This window comes from Hibiscus syriacus, unplaced genomic scaffold (genome assembly GCF_006381635.1).
Source record: "Hibiscus syriacus cultivar Baekdansim isolate YM2019G1 unplaced genomic scaffold, ASM638163v2 tig00110945_pilon, whole genome shotgun sequence".
Lineage (NCBI taxonomy): Eukaryota > Viridiplantae > Streptophyta > Magnoliopsida > Malvales > Malvaceae > Hibiscus > Hibiscus syriacus.
Window position 1 is genome coordinate 866,240 of NW_024062926.1, and position 24,827 is coordinate 891,066.

General features: G+C 33.8%; 5 protein-coding genes across 6 annotated transcripts in view; 3 read left to right on the plus strand and 2 right to left on the minus strand.

Annotated features, from left to right (window-relative positions):
• Positions 1-3,173: 3,173 nt before the first annotated feature.
• On the plus strand, positions 3,174-8,751 carry LOC120147952 (protein tesmin/TSO1-like CXC 6). The gene is made up of 9 exons (XM_039161177.1): positions 3,174-3,305; positions 3,394-3,781; positions 4,155-4,262; positions 4,805-4,982; positions 5,265-5,618; positions 6,036-6,139; positions 6,245-6,342; positions 7,376-7,795; positions 8,082-8,751. The coding sequence occupies exons 2-9, from the start codon at positions 3,402-3,404 to the stop codon at positions 8,264-8,266; spliced, it is 1,827 nt and encodes a 608-aa protein (XP_039017108.1). The 5' UTR covers positions 3,174-3,305; positions 3,394-3,401; the 3' UTR covers positions 8,267-8,751.
• Positions 8,752-9,812: 1,061 nt separating this feature from the next.
• Positions 9,813-14,376, plus strand: LOC120148007 (putative hydrolase YtaP). Its single transcript, XM_039161208.1, has 13 exons — positions 9,813-10,110; positions 10,393-10,469; positions 10,558-10,638; positions 10,763-10,891; positions 10,972-11,058; positions 11,300-11,353; positions 11,637-11,727; positions 11,816-11,886; positions 11,971-12,040; positions 12,391-12,443; positions 12,624-12,717; positions 12,816-12,913; positions 14,140-14,376. Exons 1-13 carry the CDS (start codon positions 9,828-9,830, stop codon positions 14,224-14,226), a joined length of 1,275 nt encoding a protein of 424 aa, XP_039017139.1. The 5' UTR covers positions 9,813-9,827; the 3' UTR covers positions 14,227-14,376.
• A 277-nt stretch (positions 14,377-14,653) lies between these two features.
• Positions 14,654-16,995, minus strand: LOC120148008 (protein PEROXIN-4-like). 2 transcript variants are annotated; one of them, XM_039161210.1, is made up of 6 exons: positions 16,961-16,995; positions 16,681-16,717; positions 16,397-16,516; positions 16,168-16,296; positions 15,357-15,486; positions 14,654-14,913 (listed from the first exon to the last, which is right to left on the minus strand). In XM_039161210.1, the coding sequence occupies exons 2-6, from the start codon at positions 16,684-16,686 to the stop codon at positions 14,825-14,827; spliced, it is 474 nt and encodes a 157-aa protein (XP_039017141.1). In that variant the 5' UTR covers positions 16,687-16,717; positions 16,961-16,995; the 3' UTR covers positions 14,654-14,824. The 2 variants fall into 2 exon arrangements, with proteins under 2 accessions (XP_039017141.1, XP_039017140.1); XM_039161209.1 differs by lacking the exon at positions 16,961-16,995 and having other exon boundaries at positions 16,681-16,780.
• Positions 16,996-17,723: 728 nt separating this feature from the next.
• LOC120147949 (protein NONRESPONDING TO OXYLIPINS 2, mitochondrial-like) lies at positions 17,724-19,180 on the plus strand. Its single transcript, XM_039161175.1, has 3 exons — positions 17,724-17,990; positions 18,093-18,211; positions 18,941-19,180. Exons 1-3 carry the CDS (start codon positions 17,827-17,829, stop codon positions 18,958-18,960), a joined length of 303 nt encoding a protein of 100 aa, XP_039017106.1. The 5' UTR covers positions 17,724-17,826; the 3' UTR covers positions 18,961-19,180.
• Positions 19,181-19,739: 559 nt separating this feature from the next.
• The window catches only part of LOC120147941 (TOM1-like protein 9), a 29,326-nt gene continuing 24,238 nt past the window's right edge, over positions 19,740-24,827 (minus strand). The window contains exons 5-14 of the mRNA XM_039161171.1: positions 23,405-23,510; positions 23,023-23,101; positions 22,393-22,491; positions 22,187-22,300; positions 21,867-21,997; positions 21,615-21,700; positions 21,478-21,559; positions 21,118-21,309; positions 20,633-20,997; positions 19,740-20,263 (exon numbers count right to left, since the gene is read on the minus strand). Of these exons, the coding sequence (XP_039017102.1) occupies positions 19,740-20,263; positions 20,633-20,997; positions 21,118-21,309; positions 21,478-21,559; positions 21,615-21,700; positions 21,867-21,997; positions 22,187-22,300; positions 22,393-22,491; positions 23,023-23,101; positions 23,405-23,505 (1,773 nt within the window). The 5' untranslated portion in view covers positions 23,506-23,510. The remainder of the gene's footprint in view (positions 20,264-20,632; positions 20,998-21,117; positions 21,310-21,477; positions 21,560-21,614; positions 21,701-21,866; positions 21,998-22,186; positions 22,301-22,392; positions 22,492-23,022; positions 23,102-23,404; positions 23,511-24,827) is intronic.

Here is a 24,827-nt window from a genome sequence, read left to right on the forward strand (position 1 = left end):
TCATTGTTTGAGCACTTCAAGCCTATTTTTCATTCAATATTCATTTTGCTTTCAAGAACACTACTTCTACTCAATTGTATTCATTCTTGAGTGTTCTTTTCTTTGTTCTACAATTGGGCAAATAACCTACCTTGTGAGGTTTTTCTTGTAAGATTGTAAATTTGTGTATTTCTCTTTGAAAAAGAATGTGCTCAAGAATTTGGGGTATAATTCTTGAGGGAGTTGTAAGGTTACTCTTTGTCCTCAAAAGAAAGAACAAATTAGTGGATTTGTTGGAAAATCCTTAGTGTGGATAGCTTAGACTTTGGTTGAGAAAGTCGAACCACTCTAAATCGATGTGCAAATATTTTCAATTTTCTGCAAAAGCTTCCACCAAAATTTTAATTGTCAATTCACCCTCCTCTTGGCCAATTCCATCGATCGATTAACTCAACATATATGTATCATATAACATAAGGGTTATATAATTCATCAAATGACTACCGTGATAAAATAAAATATTTTTGTTTTAAGATTTTGGATTCGAGCAGTTATTTTTACAGAGTATGTGTATTATCAATTGTTTTTGTAGAGGTCTCTCATAATATATTATAAAATTAATTTTTGTGTGATATAAATTATATTATATATAAATAATATAATATAATATATTATAAATTATGTAAGAATTTTTTACCTTTAAATGAAATCAACAATAAATTGATCAAGTGAAAAAAAGAAAAAAATTAATCTCCATTGGAAATCAAAAAAACGATAGTCCCTCTCTCCCTACATTTGTTTTTACAATTTGTGTCATTTTCTATAGATCAAATTATATTTTTTATTTGATTTTGTTTAATCGGGCGACGACACTAGTTTTGATATTGGTTGTCGACCACTGGTTATCTTTTTTCTTTGTTTCTTTATTAGTTTTTTAATAAAAATAAGTTTGTCTTTGTGACACATTTATCTTTGCCTTTGTGACACGTTTATCTCTGTCTTTTGATAGTTTTCGGTTTTTTGACCGTTGTTTTCGTTTTTTTTTCCGGGTTGAATTTGACATCGCCACAACTGATCAAGATTACACTTATTTGTTATTAAAGTGATTTTCCCTGCTTTGGACTCTCGAATTGATTTGGATACACGCTTTGTTTTCATAGATAGTTTTCTCACGTCGTTCAACTCTGATTTGCGAGTTGTCGGTGGTCTTTCAGTAGTTTCATCCCATTTTGTGATTCGTTTGTCGATGCAGTCAGATTTGTTGGTATTCGTTATTTTGTTAGAGTTATTTTGTTAGATTTTTTAACATTTTCATTCTTTGGTTTTATGTGATATAGGTTGCTAACTTTTGTCCTAATGGTAATAGGAAAATGTAATAATTATATTTTAATTTTACGGTTATGCTTGTAAATCTTCGTAGTAATTTTGTATATTTTCTATTTTTAATAAAACTAACAACTTTCTATAAAAAAATATGTGACATTTTCTCATATTAGACTTTTTTTTATTAAGTTAAGGTGTTTACAAAGTAGTATATGTTCTAAATACTTTTAACGATTTGACAATGAACACTCAATCACTTACTATTATAATTCCTTTAATCACTGAGATAAATAAGTTCATGCATCTTATATTATACTTTAAATGTTAAAATCCAAACTCATTTAATATATTAAATGAGTCTGTTTTGTTTTTAATTTAAATATAGTTATGAGATCTAATATTTTCATTGAAATCATCCCAAAATTCGGACGTACCTTCGAATTCAATTTCAATAGATTAACATGAAACTAATTCATTTTTTTAATTTAAGAATAAAATAATTATTTTCTTTTGATTTGGATAATGAATGATGTTTTTAAACTTTAAACGTATGATGGCCATGATCCAATCAAACACACATGCTTAAATGCAGATGAGGTAACCTACATTTTCTTCGTAATTATGATAGACATAATTTAATTGTGGTGTAATTTTTGGTATCTAATTTATTAATTATTTAATTCAAATGAAATACTGTAAAAGTTTATTATACGACATCCTTTTAATTTAGTTATTAATATGGGTTGAGTACATTATAATATATGTTCAAAGACCTTTAACCATTTAATATTGAACGTTTATATCTCTGGCATACATGATGACATTGACAGAACTTGATGATAGAGTTTGGGGAACTTAAAAAAATTAGAAGTTTAAATTAAAATTTTCAAAAATTTGAAGGGTTCAGATTATATTTTCTTCAAAAAAGTTGGGTCTAATTAAAATTTTTGAAAATTTGAGAGACTTAATGAGAATTTTTTGAAATTACGAGAAGGGTTTAATTAAGATCATTCAAAAAAATTAAAGCTTAACCTAAAATTTTAAAAATTTTGTGAGGCCAAATAAATTTTAAATTTTTTAAGAATCTAAATTATAACTTTTTGAATTTTTGGGGGCCATGGCCCCTATCTATCCCAACTACGTTCCGCCTCTACATGATGATCCAACATGAAACTTCAAAAAATATTAATAATTCTTTAACTAGTAAGATCACTATGAAAATAATAGTTGATACTCAAATAATGTAATTGATGTAATATCAACACTTTGAAGATTCAATTATAAATTTATAATGTTTCGAAGTTTAGGACCAATTTAAAATCTTGAAAAGAGTGAGGATTTGATTAGAATGTTTTTAAATTTAAGATTAATTTAAATTAACCCAATATATATTTTTATTTGTACTTTTTTTTCTGGTTCTGTTTTTTATCTTTACTTTTTATAAAGTTCAAAAGATAAAATAGAAATTCAAATTGAACAAATGAAATATCTATACTCCCGAAATTTAAATTTATTTGCTTCACTGGGTAGAATATCCATCAAAGCGACAGCGTTTCTTCTTGAAGGCTTTAGAAGAATATCGTCCATCCATTTTAGACTATAAAATAATCTTAACCGTACATGTCTTCAATAAGACAAGAATCCAATCGCTTTCGGACTCCATTAGCGCCAAATCTCACTTCCTTTACCTCGCCAGAAAAAAAAGGCCCTAAACATATCATAATCCAACGGCTATCAACAATTATAGACTCTTCTCCCAAATCTCATCCGTCAATCAAAAAATTCAATTTCACCTGTTCGATTCAATCTAAAACAAATCTAACCGACGATTTTTGTAAAATTTCAAATTTATATATTTCGAGAGAAGCGAAGCAAAGCAAAGGCCGAAGGTGAAAAGCCGTACAATTCAGTACAGAGCTCTATGCTTATGGCGGCTTAGCTTCTTCACTCTTCAAAGCTTTCCTTTTGACCTTAATTTTTTTTATTTAACGGAACTTTGAACGGTAAACTGAATAAAAACCATAGCTCAGCGATTTTTTTTTTATTAATTTTGAATTTCAATTTAATTTACTGTTTTTTTATGTTGTGAAGATTGAGTAATGGGGGAAGGAGAAACGGTTTCGGATTTCACACCGAAGAAATTGGCGAGGCAATTAGATTTCACCGTGGGGTGTCTCGCGTCGGGAAGTGCGACGTTACCGGATCACTCGATGCATTTACAATCGCAGCCTCAACCGCAATGGCAATCTAAAACAGCGTTGCCGACAAAGCCTCAGCAGCAACCGCAGGAATTGCAATTGCGGTTAAGTTTACAGCCGCAAACGGTGCAATCGCAGCCGCTGCAACAATTAAAACATCAGTCACCGTCAACGCTACGAGTTCAAGCACGGCCGCCGCCTCCCCCTTCGCAGCCGGTTACCTTCATGCAACGGGTGCCTCATCCAGTTCAGAAGCTTCCGATACAAAAATTTCAATTGAGGTAGTTGTTTCATGAAATCTTCAAATTCCGTCTAGATTATGAATGTCCTCTTTAGAAATAATTATCATGCTTTTTATACCTTAAAATAATATTTATCTTGTAAATAAGCCTATTTATAATTTAAATAAGCTTTTGGTTTATCCTAAAGCAGATTCATTCCATCTTCGTGGATATTTTTCCTTCTAATTTTAGAATCTAATTTTTATAAGATCAATGTGATCTGTTTGGTTTTTTGGTCTTTTCTGTTTAAAGAGACATTTCTGGACATTTTTGACAATGTAGACAGCTGAATAATGAGAACATTGTTTACAACTAGAAATATGGTTGTTGCATAATGTTGTTTTTGACTCTTTGTGTATATATGTTTGTGCAGCAAGCAAGAGTCCCCGAGGTCCAGGCCACGAGCACATGCTGAAGCAAAAGATAGAACTCCAAAGAAACAAAAGCAGTGTAATTGCAAAAATTCTCGGTGCTTGAAGTTGTAAGCTCATTAACATTTATTTGAATTCTTTGTCACCTCTCTAATTACACGTTTGATCCATAAGTCATGCATATCAAAGTGCTACATGGTATTGTGATGTTGATCTCTGTGGTGACAAAGCAAAATGCTTAATGTTTCACTTTCAGGAAACATTGTACTAGTATTCAAATTGTAGCTTGACTTTTGCTTACTCCATTTTTGTTGTTTGTCTGCGGTAGATGATCCATTATTCTCGGTGTATATATGAAGTTCTTTTCAAGGAAAACTTTTTAGTCACATCAATTACCTTCTTCTTGCTAGTGGTTTGCTTGTGGAAATATGAAACAATCTTTGTTAGATTACAATTGAAAAACACTGATTTGGTTTATATGATTTATCATTTACCATGTATTTTTGATCTATTATCAATAGGATTGTCTTATCTAAATTGGACCAGTATTTTCAGGTATTTTGTACTTGTGGCTTCAAGGTTTTGGTCTATATCTTTTTCTTGTATTTATTTATCTGTTACTATTTAGCATTTTATCTTTTGTCATTATTAGGTACTGTGAGTGCTTTACTTCTGGAATTTATTGTAACGGTTGCAATTGTGTAAATTGCCATAACAATGTGGAAAATGAGGCGGCAAGGAAAGAAGCAGTTGGAGCAACCTTAGAACGCAATCCAAATGCATTTAGACCGAAGATTGCAAGCAGTCCCCACAGACCTCAGGATATCAGGGTATGTTATCTGGCATCTTCTAGCAGTTTCATTATGAGTGGTACCAAGTAATAGTGATGAGATTTTCCCCTTTTAATTTCCTTCTTTGAGGGTTACATTGAGAATAATGTTAACCTGGGTCTATTTTATTATTCTTTTGGTTTAGTTCTTTTTACTTGAGGTATGGTATTATGTCATTGCATCAGTTGATATGAAAAGATCAATATATTTGTTTATATAGAAAAATGAAAAATTGATTTTATCGACTTTTAAAAGTTTCTTATCGTCTTGAAACAAATCTAGGATGATGCACATGATGTCCAAATGGTCGGAAAGCACAATAAAGGATGTCACTGCAAGAAATCCAGTTGTCTCAAGAAGTATTGTGAGTGCTTCCAAGCTAATATTTTATGCTCTGAAAATTGCAAGTGCATGGACTGCAAGAACTTCAAAGGAAGTGAAGAAAGAAAAGCTCTTGTTCATGGTGATCATAACTCAGCTTACATGCAACAGGCTGCAAATGCAGCCATTAGTGGTGCTGTTGGTTCATCTGGGTTTGGGATTCCTTTGGCATCCAAGAAAAGAAAAAGTGAAGAACTCGTATTTGGTCTAGCAGTGAAAGATAAATCTGGTCAAAAAGTTATTCAACAGCAACAGGTAATTCCTTGAATTGTGATTACATGCAAGAATCATCTTGTTTGGTCAAAAACACTGATAGGATCTGTACAATCTTCAGAGAAAAACATTCTTTTTTAGCCTTTTTATGTTATGTGATCACCTTATAGCCACCTTTACTATCAAGCACCACAAGTTTTGTAATCATGATTGTTTCATGAGAACTCATTTCATTGATGGATTTTGTGGTCCTTTCACCAAGAATAATATAATTTGTGTGGTACCTTCACACATCGACACAAAGGATGGTATTTGCAGATGAATAGAAAAAGCACTTCGATTTTGTCTCAGCTGCTTTTAGATTTTAATTATCATACAATGCAACCAAAATATGACTTGATGTTTACTCTCCTCTTTCAAGGGGAAACTGGATACTAATATCTCTCTAATTCCAACCAGGAAAATCATCTAAAAGATCTGTTGGCCGCATCTTCTCCATTATCTGCTACTGTCTCTGGCACTGCTAATACTGCATCACTGGGATCTTCAAAATTGACATACAAGTAGGAAGTGTGTTTATTTTATTCTGCTTGTAATTAACAGAAGCATCCATTTTTGTTTCATTTCCCCCTTTTATGAGCTAAATAGTGTCACCTACATTATTTAAGATCACCATTGGCGAACATCCTCCAACCACAGGATGTAAAGGATCTGTGCTCCTTTTGGGTGGTAGTTTCATCTGAAGCTGGAAAGGCACTTGCTGCAGGTACTAATTATTATCCATAAATTCCTGAAGTTCTTGTTTCTTTTCATTGCAGTATCACTTTCAACTTTTTAATTAATCATATGGCTGAGTTTACCACAATGAAGAATGTGTTGTACGTACTATCAATCTATCACACATTTCCAAAATTTATCCTTATAACACTATTTTCCTGCAATCTGCATCTTCTCAATACAGTTCCCCTTGACAGAAGCTTTTATCATCTATAGAATTATAGCGAATCTGTAAAACATCTTGTTTTATTTATTTGCATTTTAGATGTTTTGTTTGAAAATTGCAACTATGTAGATAAAGGTAATAATTCTGCCATTAGGCCTGCATAGGTGAAACCAGTCAATTATTTATTAGAAAAATAATGACTGAGCATTTGCTTTCTTGGAATGCCATTAAATGATAGGTACCAAAGGTACGAAGTCATTAGTCCTAGTATGGTTTTTGAAAGCCATCATAGTAATCAGAGCCCTCCTTTTGTAAAGAAATTGGAACAACTTTTATGGTATTTATATGGCATAACGGGCATCATATAGAAATATTGCTGAAAAAGTGAAAAACAATAAATAAACTTGACCTAACAATGTCTTGATATTATATAGTTGGTGAGAAGAACAATAATCTTTTAGAAGGCCTTGTGATCCTTTGGTTACACTTCAAAATTATATGTATGACAAATAACTCGGTCTGGACTCTGGAATACTGATGGTTGACATATGCATTGTAATAGACTCTTATCTGCTATCTGTTTGCAAATAAAAATTGTTTCCTATAGACTCCAGGAATGTCATCCTATTTGTAATACCTGTTTCATACATTAAGTGAAAGGAAAAAAAAAAGGGGATGGTTTGAACTCTGTTTCTCGTCAAATATATTGGTCCCTCCATGATCTACGGATCTTGTAATCTAGATCGTTAGCATTCTGGATTCACCTTGGGCTTCTGCACAAATTCACAATTAAATACTTGTTACTTCTGTTGAAGATGGCATTTAGCAGTACTAATGTGACAGTTACAATTTCCAGAGAAAAGTTGCAAAAAGGATCAACAAACAGAGGGAGGCTCTATTCAAACTACTGTTTCATCTGGTCATGTGCATGAAACGAGTCTGAAGGTTAGTAGTGTCCCGAGCGCTGCTTCTGATGACTGTAAGAGTGCGAACCAGGGAGACACAGATAGAAATGGTGACACTGGAGCAAATGAGAACGATGTGCAAAATGGAAGGCCTTTGTCTCCTGGAACATGTGCATTGATGTGTGATGAAGAAGATACAATGTTTGTGGAAGCGAAGTCACCTAATTTATTGACAAATCATTCTCGAAATATTACTCAGAAATCATCAAATGGGCACGAGTACACAGAGATCTATGCAGAGCAGGAAGGGCTTGTTTTAACAATGTTTCGTGATTTTCTCAATAAGCTCATTACTTGTGGGAGCATAAAGGGTAAGCTGGTTGGTTTCATAATTCTAGATACCAATATCGAAAATTTTATTTGGGGCAAAGTCCAATGAGGGTTCCTTCTCAGAAATTCTCCAAGTAGTTAAGTTTCTGCCTCCATTACAATTCTCACTCCATCCCCTATTGAGATCTATTTGACTTTTCTTCCCTCCATCCCTTCTTTAGATTTATTCGATTTTTCCGTCATAGATTTTAGATTCTCATTGTAAGTATTAGATGTTAGTTCCAAGTAATGTTCTTAAATGATGATTTGTCCTAATACACGTTACAGAGACAATGAGGTCTCCAAGACAAGAATCCATGGGAAATGGTGCCATAAAATCCGGAAATCCAGTAGTGAAGGAGCCTTATCCTAATGGAATTGTAAAGTCTCCGAACCCAGCACCTGTACAAACAGGTCAGACTCTCCGTTCAGCATCTTCTGCTTTGAATACAGATCAGCCCTTAAAGCACTAATTGCCCAATGGAGATGCGAAAATGTAGAGATTCAGAGCTCGAATTAGCGAGTAAGATAATTCTCACTATCAACCAGCATTCTTTCTTTATGTTTCACCATCTCCCTGCTTTTGATTCTTGGATCTGTTATTGGGTCCAAATTCTAATATTGTTAAGAGTTAACCATGATAGCTAGACACTTTAGACCCTTACCATCTTAGAACATTAGGAACAGGTAAAGTAATTATCTTGGATTATTTTTGGGGATGTCATGCTAGTACATACAGGGTAATGAAATCTCAGTTAAAACCCTCAAGTTGTATATTTCTTAATAACGTTAGTTATACAGGAGGGCACTGTGTATCCGATCTCGACATGATTGGTCAGGTGTTTACCATTTTAACTGTTATAAATCGGTTGTTTTACAACAATATGTGTGCATCGGAGTAGGTACTTTGTTGATGTTTGGGTGGGGTTTCCGAGCAACTTCCTAAACTGGCAGGTTAACAAAAAACGAGGTTACCTTCCACTTTCGTTCCTCGTTATATTGCCTTTGAAAAAGAATCAAACAAAGCTCTGCTTGGATTTTTATGGTTATGATTCCCCTAAGTTTCCCTTTCCTTTTACCTTCAAGGCTCAAGCAGTTAAATATGCAGGACGGATCTTGACCCAATATGATTTGTTAGAGTTAAATTACTATATTTTTTATTATGAAATTTGGGTTTTGGATTGGATCAAGTAGAACTTTTCTAAAAATGATCGGATTAAATTCGAGTTTAAGAATTTGACAAGTTATGAGATAATTATGAAAAATAGTATTTGTATGGGTTTATATATTATTAGTTTTATTTTAATAGAAGTTTATATAAAACTAGCATATAAATTACAAAAAAAATTGGTATTAGATTAAAATTTACTTTAGTGTTATTTTATTAAATTAAATAAATTAATATTTTATTTGATTATTGTTCTATTTTAACAAAAATATTAAAATTAAAAGTTATATTAAGGCGGATCAAATTAGAGTCAGATTTTTAATTAATTTTTTGGATTGGTGAAAATATTTGTAAATTAAATACAATTATCATATTAGGATTAATATTAATATTCAAAATAATGATGAGCTAATACAATTATTTTATAATAATATTTTTCCATAAATTTAAGGTGAATACAATATTGTATTTGTTTAAAGATGTTTGACCATTTGAATGAACATTTATATCTTATATATACGATGTTTGAATTCGGAATCTCAGAAAATAATAATAAATCTCTTTATGATTTATACTTTTATAATCATAATTTAATAAACAAGTGATGGAAGCAATATTATCTTTTATGATCCAACAAATGTTAAATATTTTTAATAATGTGAGAATTTATATTTAAATTTAAAAAATGACATTGTAATTACTATAAACCTCAAACAGTACAAATATCCAAAACATTTTCGTTTTGGATCTTCACCAGGGTTGCTTCCTTCCCACATGCTCACGTTGTCCATTATACTCAATTTTACCTTTCGTACCTTTTTTTCTATATATATTTTCCCCTCCAATTGCTTCACTTAAAAATAAAAATGGCTGCTTTTGCCTCTCACCTCCACCAGTTTACTCAGACTATAACTCGACGACATACGTTATCAACCACGAGACACGTGTGCTGTCTTCCACACGTGCCACCTCACCTTCCAAGAATCATCCCCTATAAATACCAAATCCAAATCGTCAACTCAGCCATCTCCGGCAGCAGCGGAAGCAGAGTGAGTATAACTGAAATGGAATCTAACGGCGCCGTTACCGATCCTGAAAATATCCGATCTCAGTTCATTGAATTACTTCGTACCAGACGAAATGCTCAAGGTAATTTACATATACGCACTATCTAGCTGGGATTCTTCATTTTATTAAGTACTCGCGTTTGATTCTTCGACCTTCGTTTTTGTTGAAAAATTCGTGAATCCAAAATCCTCTAAATATGATGAGAAATTTAGAAAAAATCTAACCATACGTTATATATCGGATAGATAGAAGTATTCGATACTTATTACTTACCTACTCTGTAAGTCTGAAATATATTTCCAATTTGTTTCTCTGCTTATATAGCTGTACTATTGTGAATATACTTACTTTTTTTAATATCAGTTCCGTTGACTGTGGAACCTGCAAAGCCTGTGGTTAAGCCGTTGTTCCAAGATGTTACTCCGCCAACTTTCAGTGAGGTAAAATTCTCCTTCAAGATTTTTTTTGTTTGAATTTATGTGATTAATAAGCTGTTTTTAACTGCATTTTCATTTGCAAATTTACCAGGAAATGGAGTCTTGTCCAAAAGCCAACATTGAAAACCTTAAGGAAATGCTTAAAGAGGAAAATCTTTATCTCCAGACTGAGGTAAATTAATTAGGGCAATAAAGAAGCATTAATACAAGCTAATTCAATTACCATTTTGTGTATATACATATATGTATATTTGCTCTTGAAAAATTAAAACTTGGTATATCTTGGTCATTTATAGGCTGGGGATCAAGGAAAATTGCCCCTATTAATTTTAAGTATGAAAGAAAATAATCAAGAAAAGAGACCTGCTGTTGTATTTCTGCATAGTACTCATAAGTGCAAAGAGTGGTTACGTCCATTGCTTGAGGTAACAAGGCTTTGAATTTGTCAATTTCTCCTTTTATCATCTATAATTTTGCCAGACTAAGTCTTATTTTCATTTTTTAGGCTTATGCTTCACGGGGATATGTAGCCATCGGTGTTGATTCCCGCTACCATGGTGAACGTGCCAGCAGCCTAACAACTTACAAAGATGTAATTGAATTGTCTCTACCTTCTATATTTCTTTAATCTGGGTTGTTTTGTTTAATTGTATGATTTGATAAAATGTACCGGGAGATTAACTTACCGTAATTCTATCGCAAGAGTAATTGGTGCCAATGGAAAGTTCTAAGAAACCCTTATTTTATTTTTATTTTTTTTTAATTTTGTTTATAGTTTCTAGATATAAACCATTCAGAAGATATTCTAATGTCATTTGACTGTCTCTGTGTAGGCTCTGGTATCATCATGGAGAAACGGGGATACGATGCCATTCATATTTGATACGGTAATCCCTTCAGATCCTGTTGATTTATCTATACTTTTATATGTTTTGTTTCTATTATATTCAAAGAATTGTCGAAGGTAAAAAAGTACGATAAAATTTAGAGGAAATTCCTGACTAGTCGGGAGTTGAGCAAACTATTGATCTGCTGTTTAATTTCCATTATATACTTATAGTCTTTGGCTTAAAGGAGATGCTAATTTAAGCTTTTCTGAGATTTTAGCCTTAAACTATTTTGGTGTTATTTTTTTAGCATTTCAATTCATTTAAGTTTTCTATCTTTTAGGTCTGGGATATGATAAAACTTGCAGATTATTTAAGTCAGAGAGATGATATAGATCCTACTAAGATTGGAATTACCGGCGAATCACTTGGAGGTTTGTTGACTGAGATTTGAAGGGACTGAAATACTAAATAACTGCTCACTGCTTCGTGTTGAGTTTATGTGAATATCATTAAATGCAGGAATGCATGCATGGTTTGCTGCTTTTGCTGACACCCGCTATGCGGTGGCAGCCCCAATAATTGGCGTTCAGGTAAACTGAAAATTTGTAATTCATATAAGCATTAATAAATTTACTTTTAAAGTTATTAGAATATACCATGTTATTTATTTGTAGGGATTTCGATGGGCAATAGACAATGACAAGTGGCAGGCTCGAGTTGACAGTATAAAGGCTGTATTTGAAGGTAACTGGTGCCAGGATTCTTGGAAAAAACTTTTAATAATGTTTGGTTTTACCAATTTATGTTCATTCAGGGACGGTTATCTTTTATCCAAACCAAGAGTCCGCATGAAGTTGATCTTAAATCTATATACGTACTTAAAATCAATAGATTTCAAGCTTACTAACCTCTACTTCAACTAGACGTTCTGAAGTTGATGCCAGTATAGCACACAGAGAAATGGCTAAGTTATTCATACAACTATGATAAATTTGTATCACTTAACTGAAACTAGTTGCCTTCTCTGGCTTCATTTCTAGTAGAAAGTATTTTGGCTTTGGTTTCTCTGATGTTCTTAAATAATTTTGTTGCAGCCGCAAGTACTGATTTAGGCAAGAAAGAAATCGATAAAGAAGTGGTGGAGAAGGTTAGTTATGTTTCTACCTGCTCATGTTTGACGTATATATGCCATGTAACTTTCTATTTACCTACTTTATAAAAGTGGAGAGAAAGACATGCTTACGCATGCACACACAACTGAATTAGGGGTGCTTTTATTATATCACCTGATGTTAATCTCGATTTATGGTTCTACTTATCTGACCAGGTCTGGGATAGGATTGCTCCTGGTCTAGCTTCTCAGTTTGATGCACCTAACACTGTCTCGGCCATCGCACCGCGCCCTTTTCTGATTGTAAATGGTACCGTGCTTCTTTTTTTGTATTTCTCTGGAATTTAATTGTTTTGGAACTTCCCATGTATGTTAATACCCTTTTCTATTGGCTTTAACTGTATTTAGGAGCCGAAGATCCCCGTTGTCCTCTTGATGGCCTAGAAATTCCCAAGACAAGGGCATGCAAGGCTTATGGAGAGGCCCATTGTGCAGACAAGTTTAAGGTAAGGGATCACTTCTGAATAATTATAAAATCATCGAAATCCCTCTACCAATGTTTGTCAATAAGGTTCTCTTATTGACAAGTTCAAGTAGCCAACTTTGGCATGGGAAACCCCTGAAGATACAAAAGAGAAAACTGGTGGAACTTATGTGCTAGACAACTAGTGCAGAATTAGACCCGAAACTGACACGATCAATCTGGTTTAATCATATGGGCACGGGATAAGATGAGTTGGTTTTTTCGGTTGTCATGATTTTGACTAGAAAATTAAAAAACTTTCATCCGATCCCGGCTTGTCCCAACCACCTTGAATTTTGGGTATAAATATGTCCTGTCCTAATAGGAATAATTTTTTTTTCATTTATATTTGGTAAGATTGATAGATAATTTAAAAAAATATAGATATATGATACTATTGTAATTGTCCCTAAATATATATAGGATATTATATTAATAAATATCAGGTCAGGTTGGTTTTACGCTAAATCCAGCTCTATCCCAACCTTGACCTTAATTCTCTCTTTTACAAAATCTATCCTAAACCTGAGTTTTTAAAAATATATATCATCTCTGATCGGTTGCATCAGAATCCGTTGAGTTCGGTTCTGATTTGACTATTACTAATCTGACCATCTAATTTACAAGTCTAGCCGGAATATAAATATCACGTGTGCATTAAGCATTGGTGTGACGGGTGCATGTGCATGTTCTATATTCATGCTTGCCATATTGTAATGCATGTTAATCTAATTTACAAGGGCATGTTAATCTGTTCATTGTTGATTCAGTTTTTATTATTTTTTTTAACTTTGTCTCATTTATTATTTATATGTTATTATGACTCAATATTATTTAAAATTTTATTATTGATAAAAATATGAAAATTTTTATTTTAAAATGTTGATTTATTTTTGATTTTTTTAACTGTCTCATTTATTATTTATATTTTATTATGACTCATTATTATTTAAAAAAATTATTATTGATAAAATATGAAAATCTGTATTTTAAAATTTTTAAATCAAGCCGCTTTTAAACATATATTTTATTTTTTCCTTAAAATATTTAAAATAATTATAGTCAAAATTTAAAAATTGACTTTTAGAAAGTCAATAATAATGAATATAATTAGGACGGAGGGAATGTCTCACCACCGCCGAAGTTTTGCTGCTTTTATATTGTGTGTGTATATATATGTTTTACATCCTGACCGGCCAGTATCAGCAGGTCGTCGCGCAACCTGGCATAGGGCACAAGATGGCACCATTAATGGTGAAAGAAGCCAGTGATTGGTTTGATCAGTTCCTCAAATAATAGTTTCATTCAGCTCGGGTACAGCATGGGAATGTATTTCGTAATATGTGTGCTTTCTTTATGAATGATTTGATGATCTCAGGGACAATCTCTTGATGTAGTTATGATTCATAAAAATAATAGCAAAACATTCTTCTTCCGTTTGTAGAATTTGTTGTATTTTCTCTATGTTCCCCTCAACCTATGGTTGAGAAATCGATGAGAAGAGACTGTTGTATGTAATTAATATTTACAGCGATGTCTCATTCAATGCTACAATCATGTTTTTATAAACGGATCTAAATTATGGTGAAAATCTTAAATTGATTTAGGTGATGAACGAACTCTGGATTTTCAAAATTTAGGATTTTAGGAATAAGTGTTCTTTAACCGCTTTGCTGAAACTCTTATTTAATTGGATGTACCTACCGACAAAAGACTAGTCATTGTTGGTGAATGCAGTCTCTTTCTTTCGTCTAAAATCTTGTTCATACAAACATATATTGCTTGAGAAAGAAACTGAACGTAAGATAAGTTATAGCTGAAACTAATATTTTTGGATGGAGATATTCTTGAACTTGTACAACGATGTTTAAAGATGGTTTATAGCATCATGACTTCACCCTTTTTTGGGCATGGCTGCGTGTCTGGTGTACATTCGTGCCATAGACTGGAATCCTCTGATATCACCAGACCTTAAAAGATTGCCTGCCAACAAGTAGGAAGGGCCGTCTGTTAAGGATAATATCAAAAAAAAAAGCAGATCCGAGTACTGTATGGGTGCCAATATATCAAAGCTCAAAGAAATGGGGACAGCAATGGAGCAGGAAAAAGAAAAGAGACTATGGGGAGTTGGCACAGGAGACATCTTCAATTCTGATTTACTCTCGAGAAAATTTTATATGCTATGCAATTCATTTTTAATTTTCTCATTTCACATGGCCACACTGTTTCGCTAAAACGGCCTTTTTGATACCTATTCTATCAGAGAGATGTTTGTTTCTCAATGGACGGTAATGTACATAGACCACTGCTAAAAACGAGTAAAAGAACTTATTTATCAAGTTTAGGTTTAATATAATCATCTAACATTCCAAATAACTTTGTAATGAAACATCAGAAAAAAAAAGGCACTAATTGGACCAACTTACCAGAATCACAATTAAGCGGGCTATCAGGTTCAGGATGAGCCATCAAAGCTATTATAGCCCTACAAACAGACTGAAGTGTCCATGCAGGACTCCAAGCATTCTTCAATATATCAAGGCAAATCTCTCCTGTCTGTACAAGAAAGTAATGACAAATAGAGACAAAATTCTCAATCGAACAACATGTAATCCTACAATACATGCTTGGCAACAGAACTAACAGCCCAACTCTAGCTTTCTCCATCACTAAAACATGATCTAGGGGAGAGTATTATATAGACGATTGTAAAGTTACAGATTTTTAATTTTATAGTCAACTTCTGACATTATGATCCAATTTCTCCTGCCTATCTCTTGCTGGTAATTAAAGTGAAGTTCATAGACAGAAGGGTTTGCATCAACTTGGAAAAGATTAAGTTTACTACCTGAAACAATTTGTTAGTCCTATGCAATATTTTGGCATAAAGGGTTCACGTAAATTTCTCCGCATGTTTTCTCCCGTCTAGATGAATTGGCAACCTTGAATGTTACATGATGTATTTAAAAAGTAAGCACTGCATTCATTTATGCATAATAACAAAGAAACTAATACATGTTCAATGGTGAATAAGTACTGCTTCTCCATTAAGATCTTTGGTTTGGCAGTCGTGGCTGCCAAATGAAATCACCACTCGTCCCAGTTCAACAAATGGAATGGGAGATCAACAAAGCTTAGTAAGATATCAGCACACAATCTTACATCTTCCTTTCCTTTGATTTTATGATGTGCCATTCAAGTAAAGCATACAACGCAATCAAGCCACATAAAGCATACCTTGAAATGCACATTGGGATGAAATATTTTTGTCAGGAATCGCACTTGAGGAGGTTGCAAAGGGTACTGCTCCGGAACGGAAAAAACAAGCTGGAACACTCCACCTTCATACGGTGTCTCAGATGGTCCCTATATAAAAAAGGGTCATATAATTCAAGAAAAAATCCAAAGAACAAAAATGTCCAAACCATATTTCTTTCTTCCTCCCTTTCACTTTGTGTGAACCAACCTTGATAAGAGCAGTCCACTTAAAGATGTTAGAATCATCACAAACTAGTTGAATATCGGGATCGGCCACCTTCTCTCGCTGGACCTCTTTATATTCCTTAAACAACCTTGCTCTTGATGCCTTCACATAAAGATTTCAACATATTAATCAAAGAAAGAATTGATTTTCACAACAACCCACACTAAATTCTAAGGTAATCACCATTTATTTGATCTAATACACACACAAAAAACATAATTAAACCAAGAAAAAAACCCAAGCAATCTACGTAAATACCAGCTAACCTGCATACTTCGTTTCTTGCTGGAAATTCAAAGACACCTAAAAAAAAAGATTCAATATTCGTAAATAGCTGCAAAATTGAAAGGAAACAAGTAATTTGATACGATTTTACACCAAAAATTAAGTGTGTAGTATTTGCAGATTGCAAACAGAGAAAATGATTAATTACCAATTGTTTTTTAGAGATCAAATCAAATAAGATATATATTAATGAAATTAATAAAAAAATAATTAATATTGATAATTAAAAGAAGAAAAAAAGAGAGCTTATTAGAACCGAACCTGAAAGAGGTTACCTGGGAAGAGAGAAAATAAAGCTTCTTTGGTCGCCTTCTTTATATTGATGAGGTTGAAAAGTGAATGCACCTCTGATTCTTTGCTCAGCGATCTATTTTATTTTTGGCTTAATTGGATAGAACGATCCCAAACTCTTGTTTATTTTATATATTAATCTTTCAACTTCAAAACATTTCAAATGAATCTTTAACGAATCACTATCATATTAATCACATAAATATTAAAAGAAAACTAATAATATTGGTAAAATTTAAGAAATATTAACTAATAAAAATAAAATAAAATTTATTTGATCGATGATGATGAAAAGAAAAAAATTATAAATAATTTATTTTGTGTTTTGTAATCTACATTTTAAGTTAATTATACAAAACGTTCTTAATTTATCATATTTTAAATTAACATCTAAATTTTAAAATATTTCAAATAAAATTTTAAATTATTAAAATTGTATCAATTAAATCCCTTTTATTAGAATAATTATCAATTTAGTCATTAATTTTTTTACTAATTTAAGATAAATACAAGACAATATCTCTCACACTTTAATATTTCAATTGCTCGAATCTAAAACTTCGATTCGTATTCGTCATTCAATTTTAAATATAATTTAAATATGACTTAGATTAAATGATGACCACGTACATTAACTGGTTGAAACTTGAAATTTGTCATGACCCTTGACCCGATCCGAATACGATAAGACTGACTTAAGATGATTTAAGAAGCGTATCCAAACATGAAAAATGTGGCATAAACCCTAGAAATTACAAAAGTTTAAACCTCTGTAACAGCAACTTAGGATCCAGACTCCAGAAGGTAAAAGGAGAAGAAGAGGAAGATAGTTTTAGATGGCTGGTTCGACTATTATCTCGAGATTATCATCGGCTCGGTTAAAGTCCCTTCCTTTAAAGCTTCAAAGCAACAAATCAGTGTTACCCACGGTTTCCCCATTGAAATCGAGCTCTCAGTTTCAGGTTTCTTCTTCAGTGAATCGCATTTCTGGGATTTCAAGGTGAGCTTTTTCATAAAGTAAAACTTTTGAATTTCTAAACTATTAATTTTGCTGGTCTCCAAATTAACAATTTTAAAGTTTTTCATTTTCCCCTTAATTTAGATTACCAATGGAGCTGAGTTGCTTAATGTCAATGATGCCATTACACAGCGCGGTTGCTTCAGCTCGCCTCAGATCATTTCTTGCTATGGAATCTCAGAGTTGGGGTTTGATTCCTCAGGGTCTCTCTCTCTCTCTCTCTCTCTCTCTCTCTCTCTCTCTCTGAATAACATTAATTGTTTTTAGATTGATAGCACTAAAGCTTATTAGTACTAAAAAATGGAGTGATTGTGAAGAAATGATTGTGTGAAATAGCTACGCCATTGTGGTTAATCCGTATTACGCCACATAATTGGATTTTTAGGGGGAAAATGTCTTTATTGTAAGAATCGTTGATCAATTGGTGAATTATGTCATACTGTTTCATATAATCCTTTCGGCTTATTGTTAGTCACTGTTTGTGAGATGATGGGCCGAATCTGTGGGAGGTTGGTAAGGGCATTGGCTTCCCTTCTCTACTCGAAGCTCCTTTTATCTTGACCCCAATGCAAAATCCCTGACTTTGTGATTGAGAATTGTATATTTTACGATTTAGAAGTTTTCTGCATACATTTAAATGTCAGATGTTCCTCTATTGAGCATAGCTTATAGCATGCATTTGTGATGCCCTCCAGCATTCACCAGTAAAGACATGCATGGTGATAGTTTATTTTGTGAAAGGCCTGCATTTTGTATGCTTGATAAAGTACTGCTGTTTATAGTGATGATAAATTGATTGAATAATGTTAAAACCGATGAATATCTTGTTCATGCTGTTATTTCGTGTGTTTTCAATTTGAGCATAGTGATCATTGATCAGTTACGGTAACATATCATTTTTTTTTTCTAATTCATGTTTTTCAATGTTGCAGGTATCTGCATGCCTTTATAACAGCACCCCTGGTCCGTGATCGTTATTTTTCTTGGCAAAATGGAGTGTTGTTTCATTCCGTACTTGAAATCTGTAAGGGTTACTTCATAATAATTTTCTCATTGTTTGTTATGATACATGATGAATTCTGGAAGTGTTGATCAATGAGAAACCAGTCAGACATGAATTGACAGATATGTTTCATTTCTCCGAAAATTAGTTTAACACAGTTTATTGTTAAGGCCTATGGCTTGTTGTTCCAGTTCTGCTTCTCTTGTGATTAGCATCGATGATCTTTGTTTTACATGTTTAGATGGAAATTTTGTAGTTTCAGGTTCATGGCAGTCACGTTATCATCTATTTGATCTCGATTTGTCACTTTTGATGACAAACATTTAATACCCTCCTTACTGAACAAAGAAAGAAGTACAATTTAATAACAAGCTGTAATCTGACTGTTTGGTAGCTACGATTAATGCACTAACATTACAAATTTATACGATACATGTATTAAATACGGTAAGTTCATGTTCATCGTTTCATGCCATAGTTATTATATTGTTTTTGGATCATGTCTGAAATTACCAGATCCGATGCAGTTTTAACAGATACTCTGGGAGTGAAAAAATGATGGAAGAATGTCTCAATCAAACACAAAGCAAATAGAAATTCCGAAAAATAATATATTTTTGAAGTTACGAGTTACAACTATATCAACAGTTTCGATACGAATCAATCATTACAAACCTGAATAACAATCTCAAATTAACTTATCCGAGTATTGAAAGAAATTCAGGGGTTCACATGGTACCAGGTGTTCCAGGATTATTTGTTGTTGGTTTAACTGTTGCTATATTAACAAGGTTTCCAAACATCTTATCTTCTGGTTCCGATGGCTTGCTTGGTGGAGCATAAGAGGAACTTGGAACCTGGTATGAAGAAGAGTTGTTTAAGCCATTGCCATCTCTAATGGGTAGCCTATGCATTTGCTGATCAAGATACTGCCGCTGGACATACCCTGATGATGCTCCCATTTGTGGTTTTCCATACATTTGTTGAGCTTGTTGATTATAAGGAGCCATTTGATGTTGAACAATGCCAATATACTGAACTCCTTGGCTTTGTTGGGGGTGAAAACTAGCAAACTGATTTCCCTGCATCGTCCGGTTATTATCGATTGTGGAGAAATTACCGGTTGTGATCGGCTGGATGTGCATGCCTACCATTGGCTGGGGATACTGAGCACCTGGAACTGGACTAGAGCCTGCTGGTTGTGTTTCCCAGGGTGGCAGTGGTAGTGTTAGTACGCCACCGGTCTGGTGACCTTCTCAACATGGAAAAAGTAAGTGTCATCGGTTTTAATGTAGTATATCAAGAATATATAGCATTCAGCCTGCCAAAGGAGCCTAGAACATCACCACATGAATTTGATAAGAGAAAAGACCATACTGATGTTAGTATTTTCTGTCAAGAGTTGCTTACTATCAGGTTTGTTTACTGAATTTATAATAATTTCCTTCTAAAGTTAGTACGAATTTGCATGAGTTTTATTGAGGGTAAAATTTGACTGATGATACTAACGGTGTTAACAACGCGACATATTGTGATCAAATTATGCGTCTGTGTCAGCACTCTGCGCCAGAAGTAGGATCAATCTATATGCATAAAAAGCTTAACGTAAACAGAAACAAACCATAGACAGGTGAAAGGGACAGCTGCTGCTGCTGATCCAGCTGATTATTCCAGGAAGGACCCATGTTCCCATGGAAGTTCTGCTGGTGCTGAAACGGAGGAGTCCAAGGATTGGTTTGTCCAGCGAAACCTTGTGTGTAAGAGGAACCATAGGTGTTGTTACCATCGGATAACATAAACGGAACAATGGCTATCTGCTCTGGTGCAGGACTTGTTTGATGTGGTTCTCCAGAAGGAACAATGGCCAGTGAATTATCTGCCTCTGGTGAATTGAAGTCATCGCAACTAAGCAAGTCTACTTCGGGACTCGCTGCTGCTGGAGCGGTATTACCTGGTTGATAACTTGCAGCAGCGCCGGAGATGGATCTACGAAGAAATCTGGTTAGTCAAAGTTCGAGACACCAGAAATAAGAACATGATTAGCACACCACGAAACACAAATTTTTTAATCACTAATTCCCTGCATTCTGTTCAAAAAAGTGTTACCTCTCATTAAACTGCTTGCTGATATCACCAGTATCAATTAGAGGATCACTAGCATTCCCGGTTCCTCTAACAGGCTCAGGCTTATTTTTGTCTGCAAGAGAAGAATTTCCTGAAACTATTGCTTGATGCTTGGCTAGTACGCGCTGCAAATCATCATTCAGTTCTAAACCTTGGCATAGGAGTGATTCATCCCTACAAGATACAGAGTTTTAAAAGTGATATATGTTTTACATATATATTATTTCATGCAACACCAACCGTAATCGACATGAAAACAGATGAAAAAATTGAGTAATCGACTTGTAAAAATGAACCGTGGGCACTAGGAAGTTATAGTAAAAGAAAAAAGATCATCCTTACGAAATTGAATTAACGATGTGAACGACTCTTTGTTTGTTGGTGCGGCACTGCTCCACCAAGTCAATAATGACTTCCTGCTTAGCTCCATAGAAAAGTTACCGGATTTGTCCTTCTCTCGATTTTCAATTTTTAAGCACATACCTCCTTGTTTGTAGGATGTAACGCGTTTAGCATATCAGCACGGACATTCATGATACTCCGAGCATTCTGAATTTCTGTCAAGCTAATAAATGAAACTCCAATTAAAAGACTAGCTGCATCATTCAAGATAAAAAAAAAATCCTCCAAATATATGGAAAAACTCATAAATGTCTAACGAAATATGTCACATCCGAATCCGAGTAACTTAGGCTTTTACGACTCAAACAACTGAGATGCAACAAAAATACCTCAGGGTTGGGAACTCAGCCTCTTCAGAAGGGTCATCCACGTCTTGCTGATCGGAGTTTCGTATATTTTGGGGATTTGCAGGTTGAGTTTGAGGCCTCTCAGTTCTCTGGGGGAATATTGCTCCAGCTCGCTGAAATTATAAACCAGTTTACCACAGAGGAAAATGAAGAGAAAAGTCATGCTATGTAGAATTACTGCTGACATGGTTCGAAAAGTAGAAGAGCTGAAAATGATGAAATTATAATAAAAAGACTAAATTAATTACCAAAAACACGTATTATAGGGACCTTTTCTAAAACTTGGCCTAAACCGAACGTACCAGTAACTCTTGGTATGCAACAAAATAGTGTGGATATATAGCCCTTGCCCCTCCAAAATTTTCTTGCCAAGTATCAACCAGAACAAGTATGTTCTCTTTGACACTATAATCACTCTACAATAGGGCAGTAAAAAACTCAGAACAACCTTTAATGGAAGAAACAAGAAATGCCAAAAATGGGGGTTAAAAGAATTACTACTTGCTACCTTTTTCTTGAATATTTTGACCATCCGAGGGAGAATGTTTCTGTCTGCAACATGCATATGGACAATGTCTCCACAGTTCTTTAGCATACAATCTAGTAGCTATAACAACATGGGTCAAAATCCAAACAAGTTTAGTTCCATGTAAGCAAAAAGGTGATAGAAGGTACAAAATAAGTTATTTAAACTCCAAATTTACTGGGATTGGCCAGATTTTTTTATTAAAAAAAGGGTCGGGTTGATTTTGTTGAGGAGAGAGATGAGTTCCGGACAAAGTTTGATTTAGAATAAAAATCACTGCCCGATCCATATAATTACTATAATATTGCTCTATATTTTCGAAAATAATTATTATAATGGCTTCTCTTTCTCCCTAGAGAACCAAAGTTCGAACACTAGCGATTGTAGAGTATTTGAGCGTTTATTGTTAAATGGTTGAAAGTTTTTAGAGCATATATCATCCTAGATTAATAAAAAAAAATTATCTAACTTGGGTCGATACGAATTTTAACTCCTAAAATTCAGGATAAATTCAAAAGGTTAAAAAAAACTGAGCCACCCTGCACGGCAATTATCCCTAATTGTATTCAGCGACTATAAAGAAAATGAGAGTAAAAATTTCTAGGAACTTACAGAGAGTGCAAGGATTTGAACTTTAGGACGTTTACTTTTGAGCTTCTTCTTTATGCCTTTTACAACATATTTCACTTGCCTGATAAATAACTCACGATTACATTATGCTATCTGAATAATTAGGTTAAAAAATCATAATAAATGTCAATAAGACACACTCATGAGCAAATTTAAACAAAAATGCTCAACCCTAATTTAAACACGGGATATAAATCGCCTATAAATCAAACAAAAGACATATTTAAAGATGTATTACAAACACATTCTGGATTAGTTGTTCAATGAATCCTGATAAAGATGCTTGCGATAACAGAGAATTTGATTTCTCTTGAATCGAATTCTCAAAATGAGAGAGGGGGTAGGGATCCAGTGGGACGCGTACCCAGGGTTATGATTAAGTATTTGGCAGATCTCAGTGTTCTTAGCCCAATCAGGCCCCACCAGGGAATCGCTTGTAGCTCTTTCCACCAAAAAAATCACCATCCTCGTCCACAATTCACCCCCTCAAAAAAAAAAAGATAGAATTGAAAATTTTAAAAATTAAAATATGATTCCGATCACTGCCCGGCGAAGTTGAGGAATATTCAGGAGACTCCCACAAATTCTCTCATTAACAATTAAAAAAAGAGAAAATAACCTCAATGACAAAAAATGCCTTATAATATACGATTTTAACCAACTTTTTTTGGATTTGCCAAAATGACCAACTAAATCGCAATGCGATCGATAATTCGCAACGCGATCTCCGGTATTGCAAATCAGTTTCCAGATTCGCAACGCGATTCAGACTATCGCATTGCGATTTCCCAAATTCGCGTTGCGATTTTCCTAATTCGCAATGTGAATACGTAAATCGCAATGTGAATACGTAAATCGCAATGCGAATACGTAATCGCAATGCGATTTACGTAATCGCATTGCGATTTTCCTAATTCGCATTGCGATTTACATAACCGCATTGCGATTTACGTAACCGCATTGCGATTTACGTAACCGCATTGCGATTTACGTAATCACATTGCGATTTTACTAATTCGCATTGCGATTTACGTAATCGCATTGCGTTTTTTCTAATTCGCACTTCGATTTACGTAATCGCATTGCGATTTAGTAAATCGCAACGAGATTCTGACTATCGCAATACTGAATTTCAAATTCGCAACTCGATTTCTGAATTCGCAACAGGTTTTAATTTCGCAACACAAATGTTTTGGGTATATAAATACGCAGCAGCAACAACTCATAACCTAAATCCCTAAATCGCAACTCATTCCATCTCCATCTATCACTCTCTCCGGCGACATCCGTTCCTATATCCAACGACATCTTTCCCCATCCGGTAACAGATTTTAGTTTCGCAGCTCGTTTGTTTAGTAAATTAATTTACAATAATGAAATCATCTAATGTTGATCGTGTTTGGATATATTTGTGTTTTGGAGGGTCATGGGAGAATGTTCATGGTGTTTTACAATATATGCCTTTACCTATGAATCTTCAACTAAAACTGTCATTAAAAAAGTTAACTTATGAAACTCTAATGTTACGTGTTGCAAATAAATTGAATTTAGAGACCCTAAGTGGATTTAGGCTATCTTATCAGAAAAATGGTAAAGTTTATTTGTTAACCGACAATGAAGATGTTGAACGATTCATTTCTTACATTAGTGTTTCAAGTGATGATGTTACATTGTATGTTGTTGAACCTAGAAGTAGTGAAGTTGGGTCAGTAGCGGGTAGTAATCAACTAAGTTTTTCAACCCCAGTTTATGATGCTCAAAATTTAATGGTTCCACCACAATTTCAT

Coding starts and splice junctions, on each gene's coding strand:
- LOC120147952 (XM_039161177.1), top strand. CDS start 3,402: ATGGGGGAAGGAGAAACGGTTTCGGATTTCACACCGAAGAAATTGGCG. Junction 3,782..4,154: donor ATACAAAAATTTCAATTGAG/GTAGTTGTTTCA, acceptor ATGTTTGTGCAG/CAAGCAAGAGTCCCCGAGGT. Junction 7,796..8,081: donor TACTTGTGGGAGCATAAAGG/GTAAGCTGGTTG, acceptor TACACGTTACAG/AGACAATGAGGTCTCCAAGA.
- LOC120148008 (XM_039161210.1), bottom strand. Junction 15,487..16,167: donor ATCCCAATGTGCATTTCAAG/GTATGCTTTATG, acceptor TTTCTTGTACAG/ACAGGAGAGATTTGCCTTGA. Junction 14,914..15,356: donor CCCGCTTAATTGTGATTCTG/GTAAGTTGGTCC, acceptor ACTTGTTGGCAG/GCAATCTTTTAAGGTCTGGT.
- LOC120147949 (XM_039161175.1), top strand. CDS start 17,827: ATGGCTGGTTCGACTATTATCTCGAGATTATCATCGGCTCGGTTAAAG. Junction 17,991..18,092: donor CGCATTTCTGGGATTTCAAG/GTGAGCTTTTTC, acceptor CCCTTAATTTAG/ATTACCAATGGAGCTGAGTT. Junction 18,212..18,940: donor TTGGGGTTTGATTCCTCAGG/GTCTCTCTCTCT, acceptor TCAATGTTGCAG/GTATCTGCATGCCTTTATAA.
- LOC120148007 (XM_039161208.1), top strand. CDS start 9,828: ATGGCTGCTTTTGCCTCTCACCTCCACCAGTTTACTCAGACTATAACT. Junction 10,892..10,971: donor GGTTACGTCCATTGCTTGAG/GTAACAAGGCTT, acceptor TTCATTTTTTAG/GCTTATGCTTCACGGGGATA. Junction 11,728..11,815: donor TACCGGCGAATCACTTGGAG/GTTTGTTGACTG, acceptor CATTAAATGCAG/GAATGCATGCATGGTTTGCT.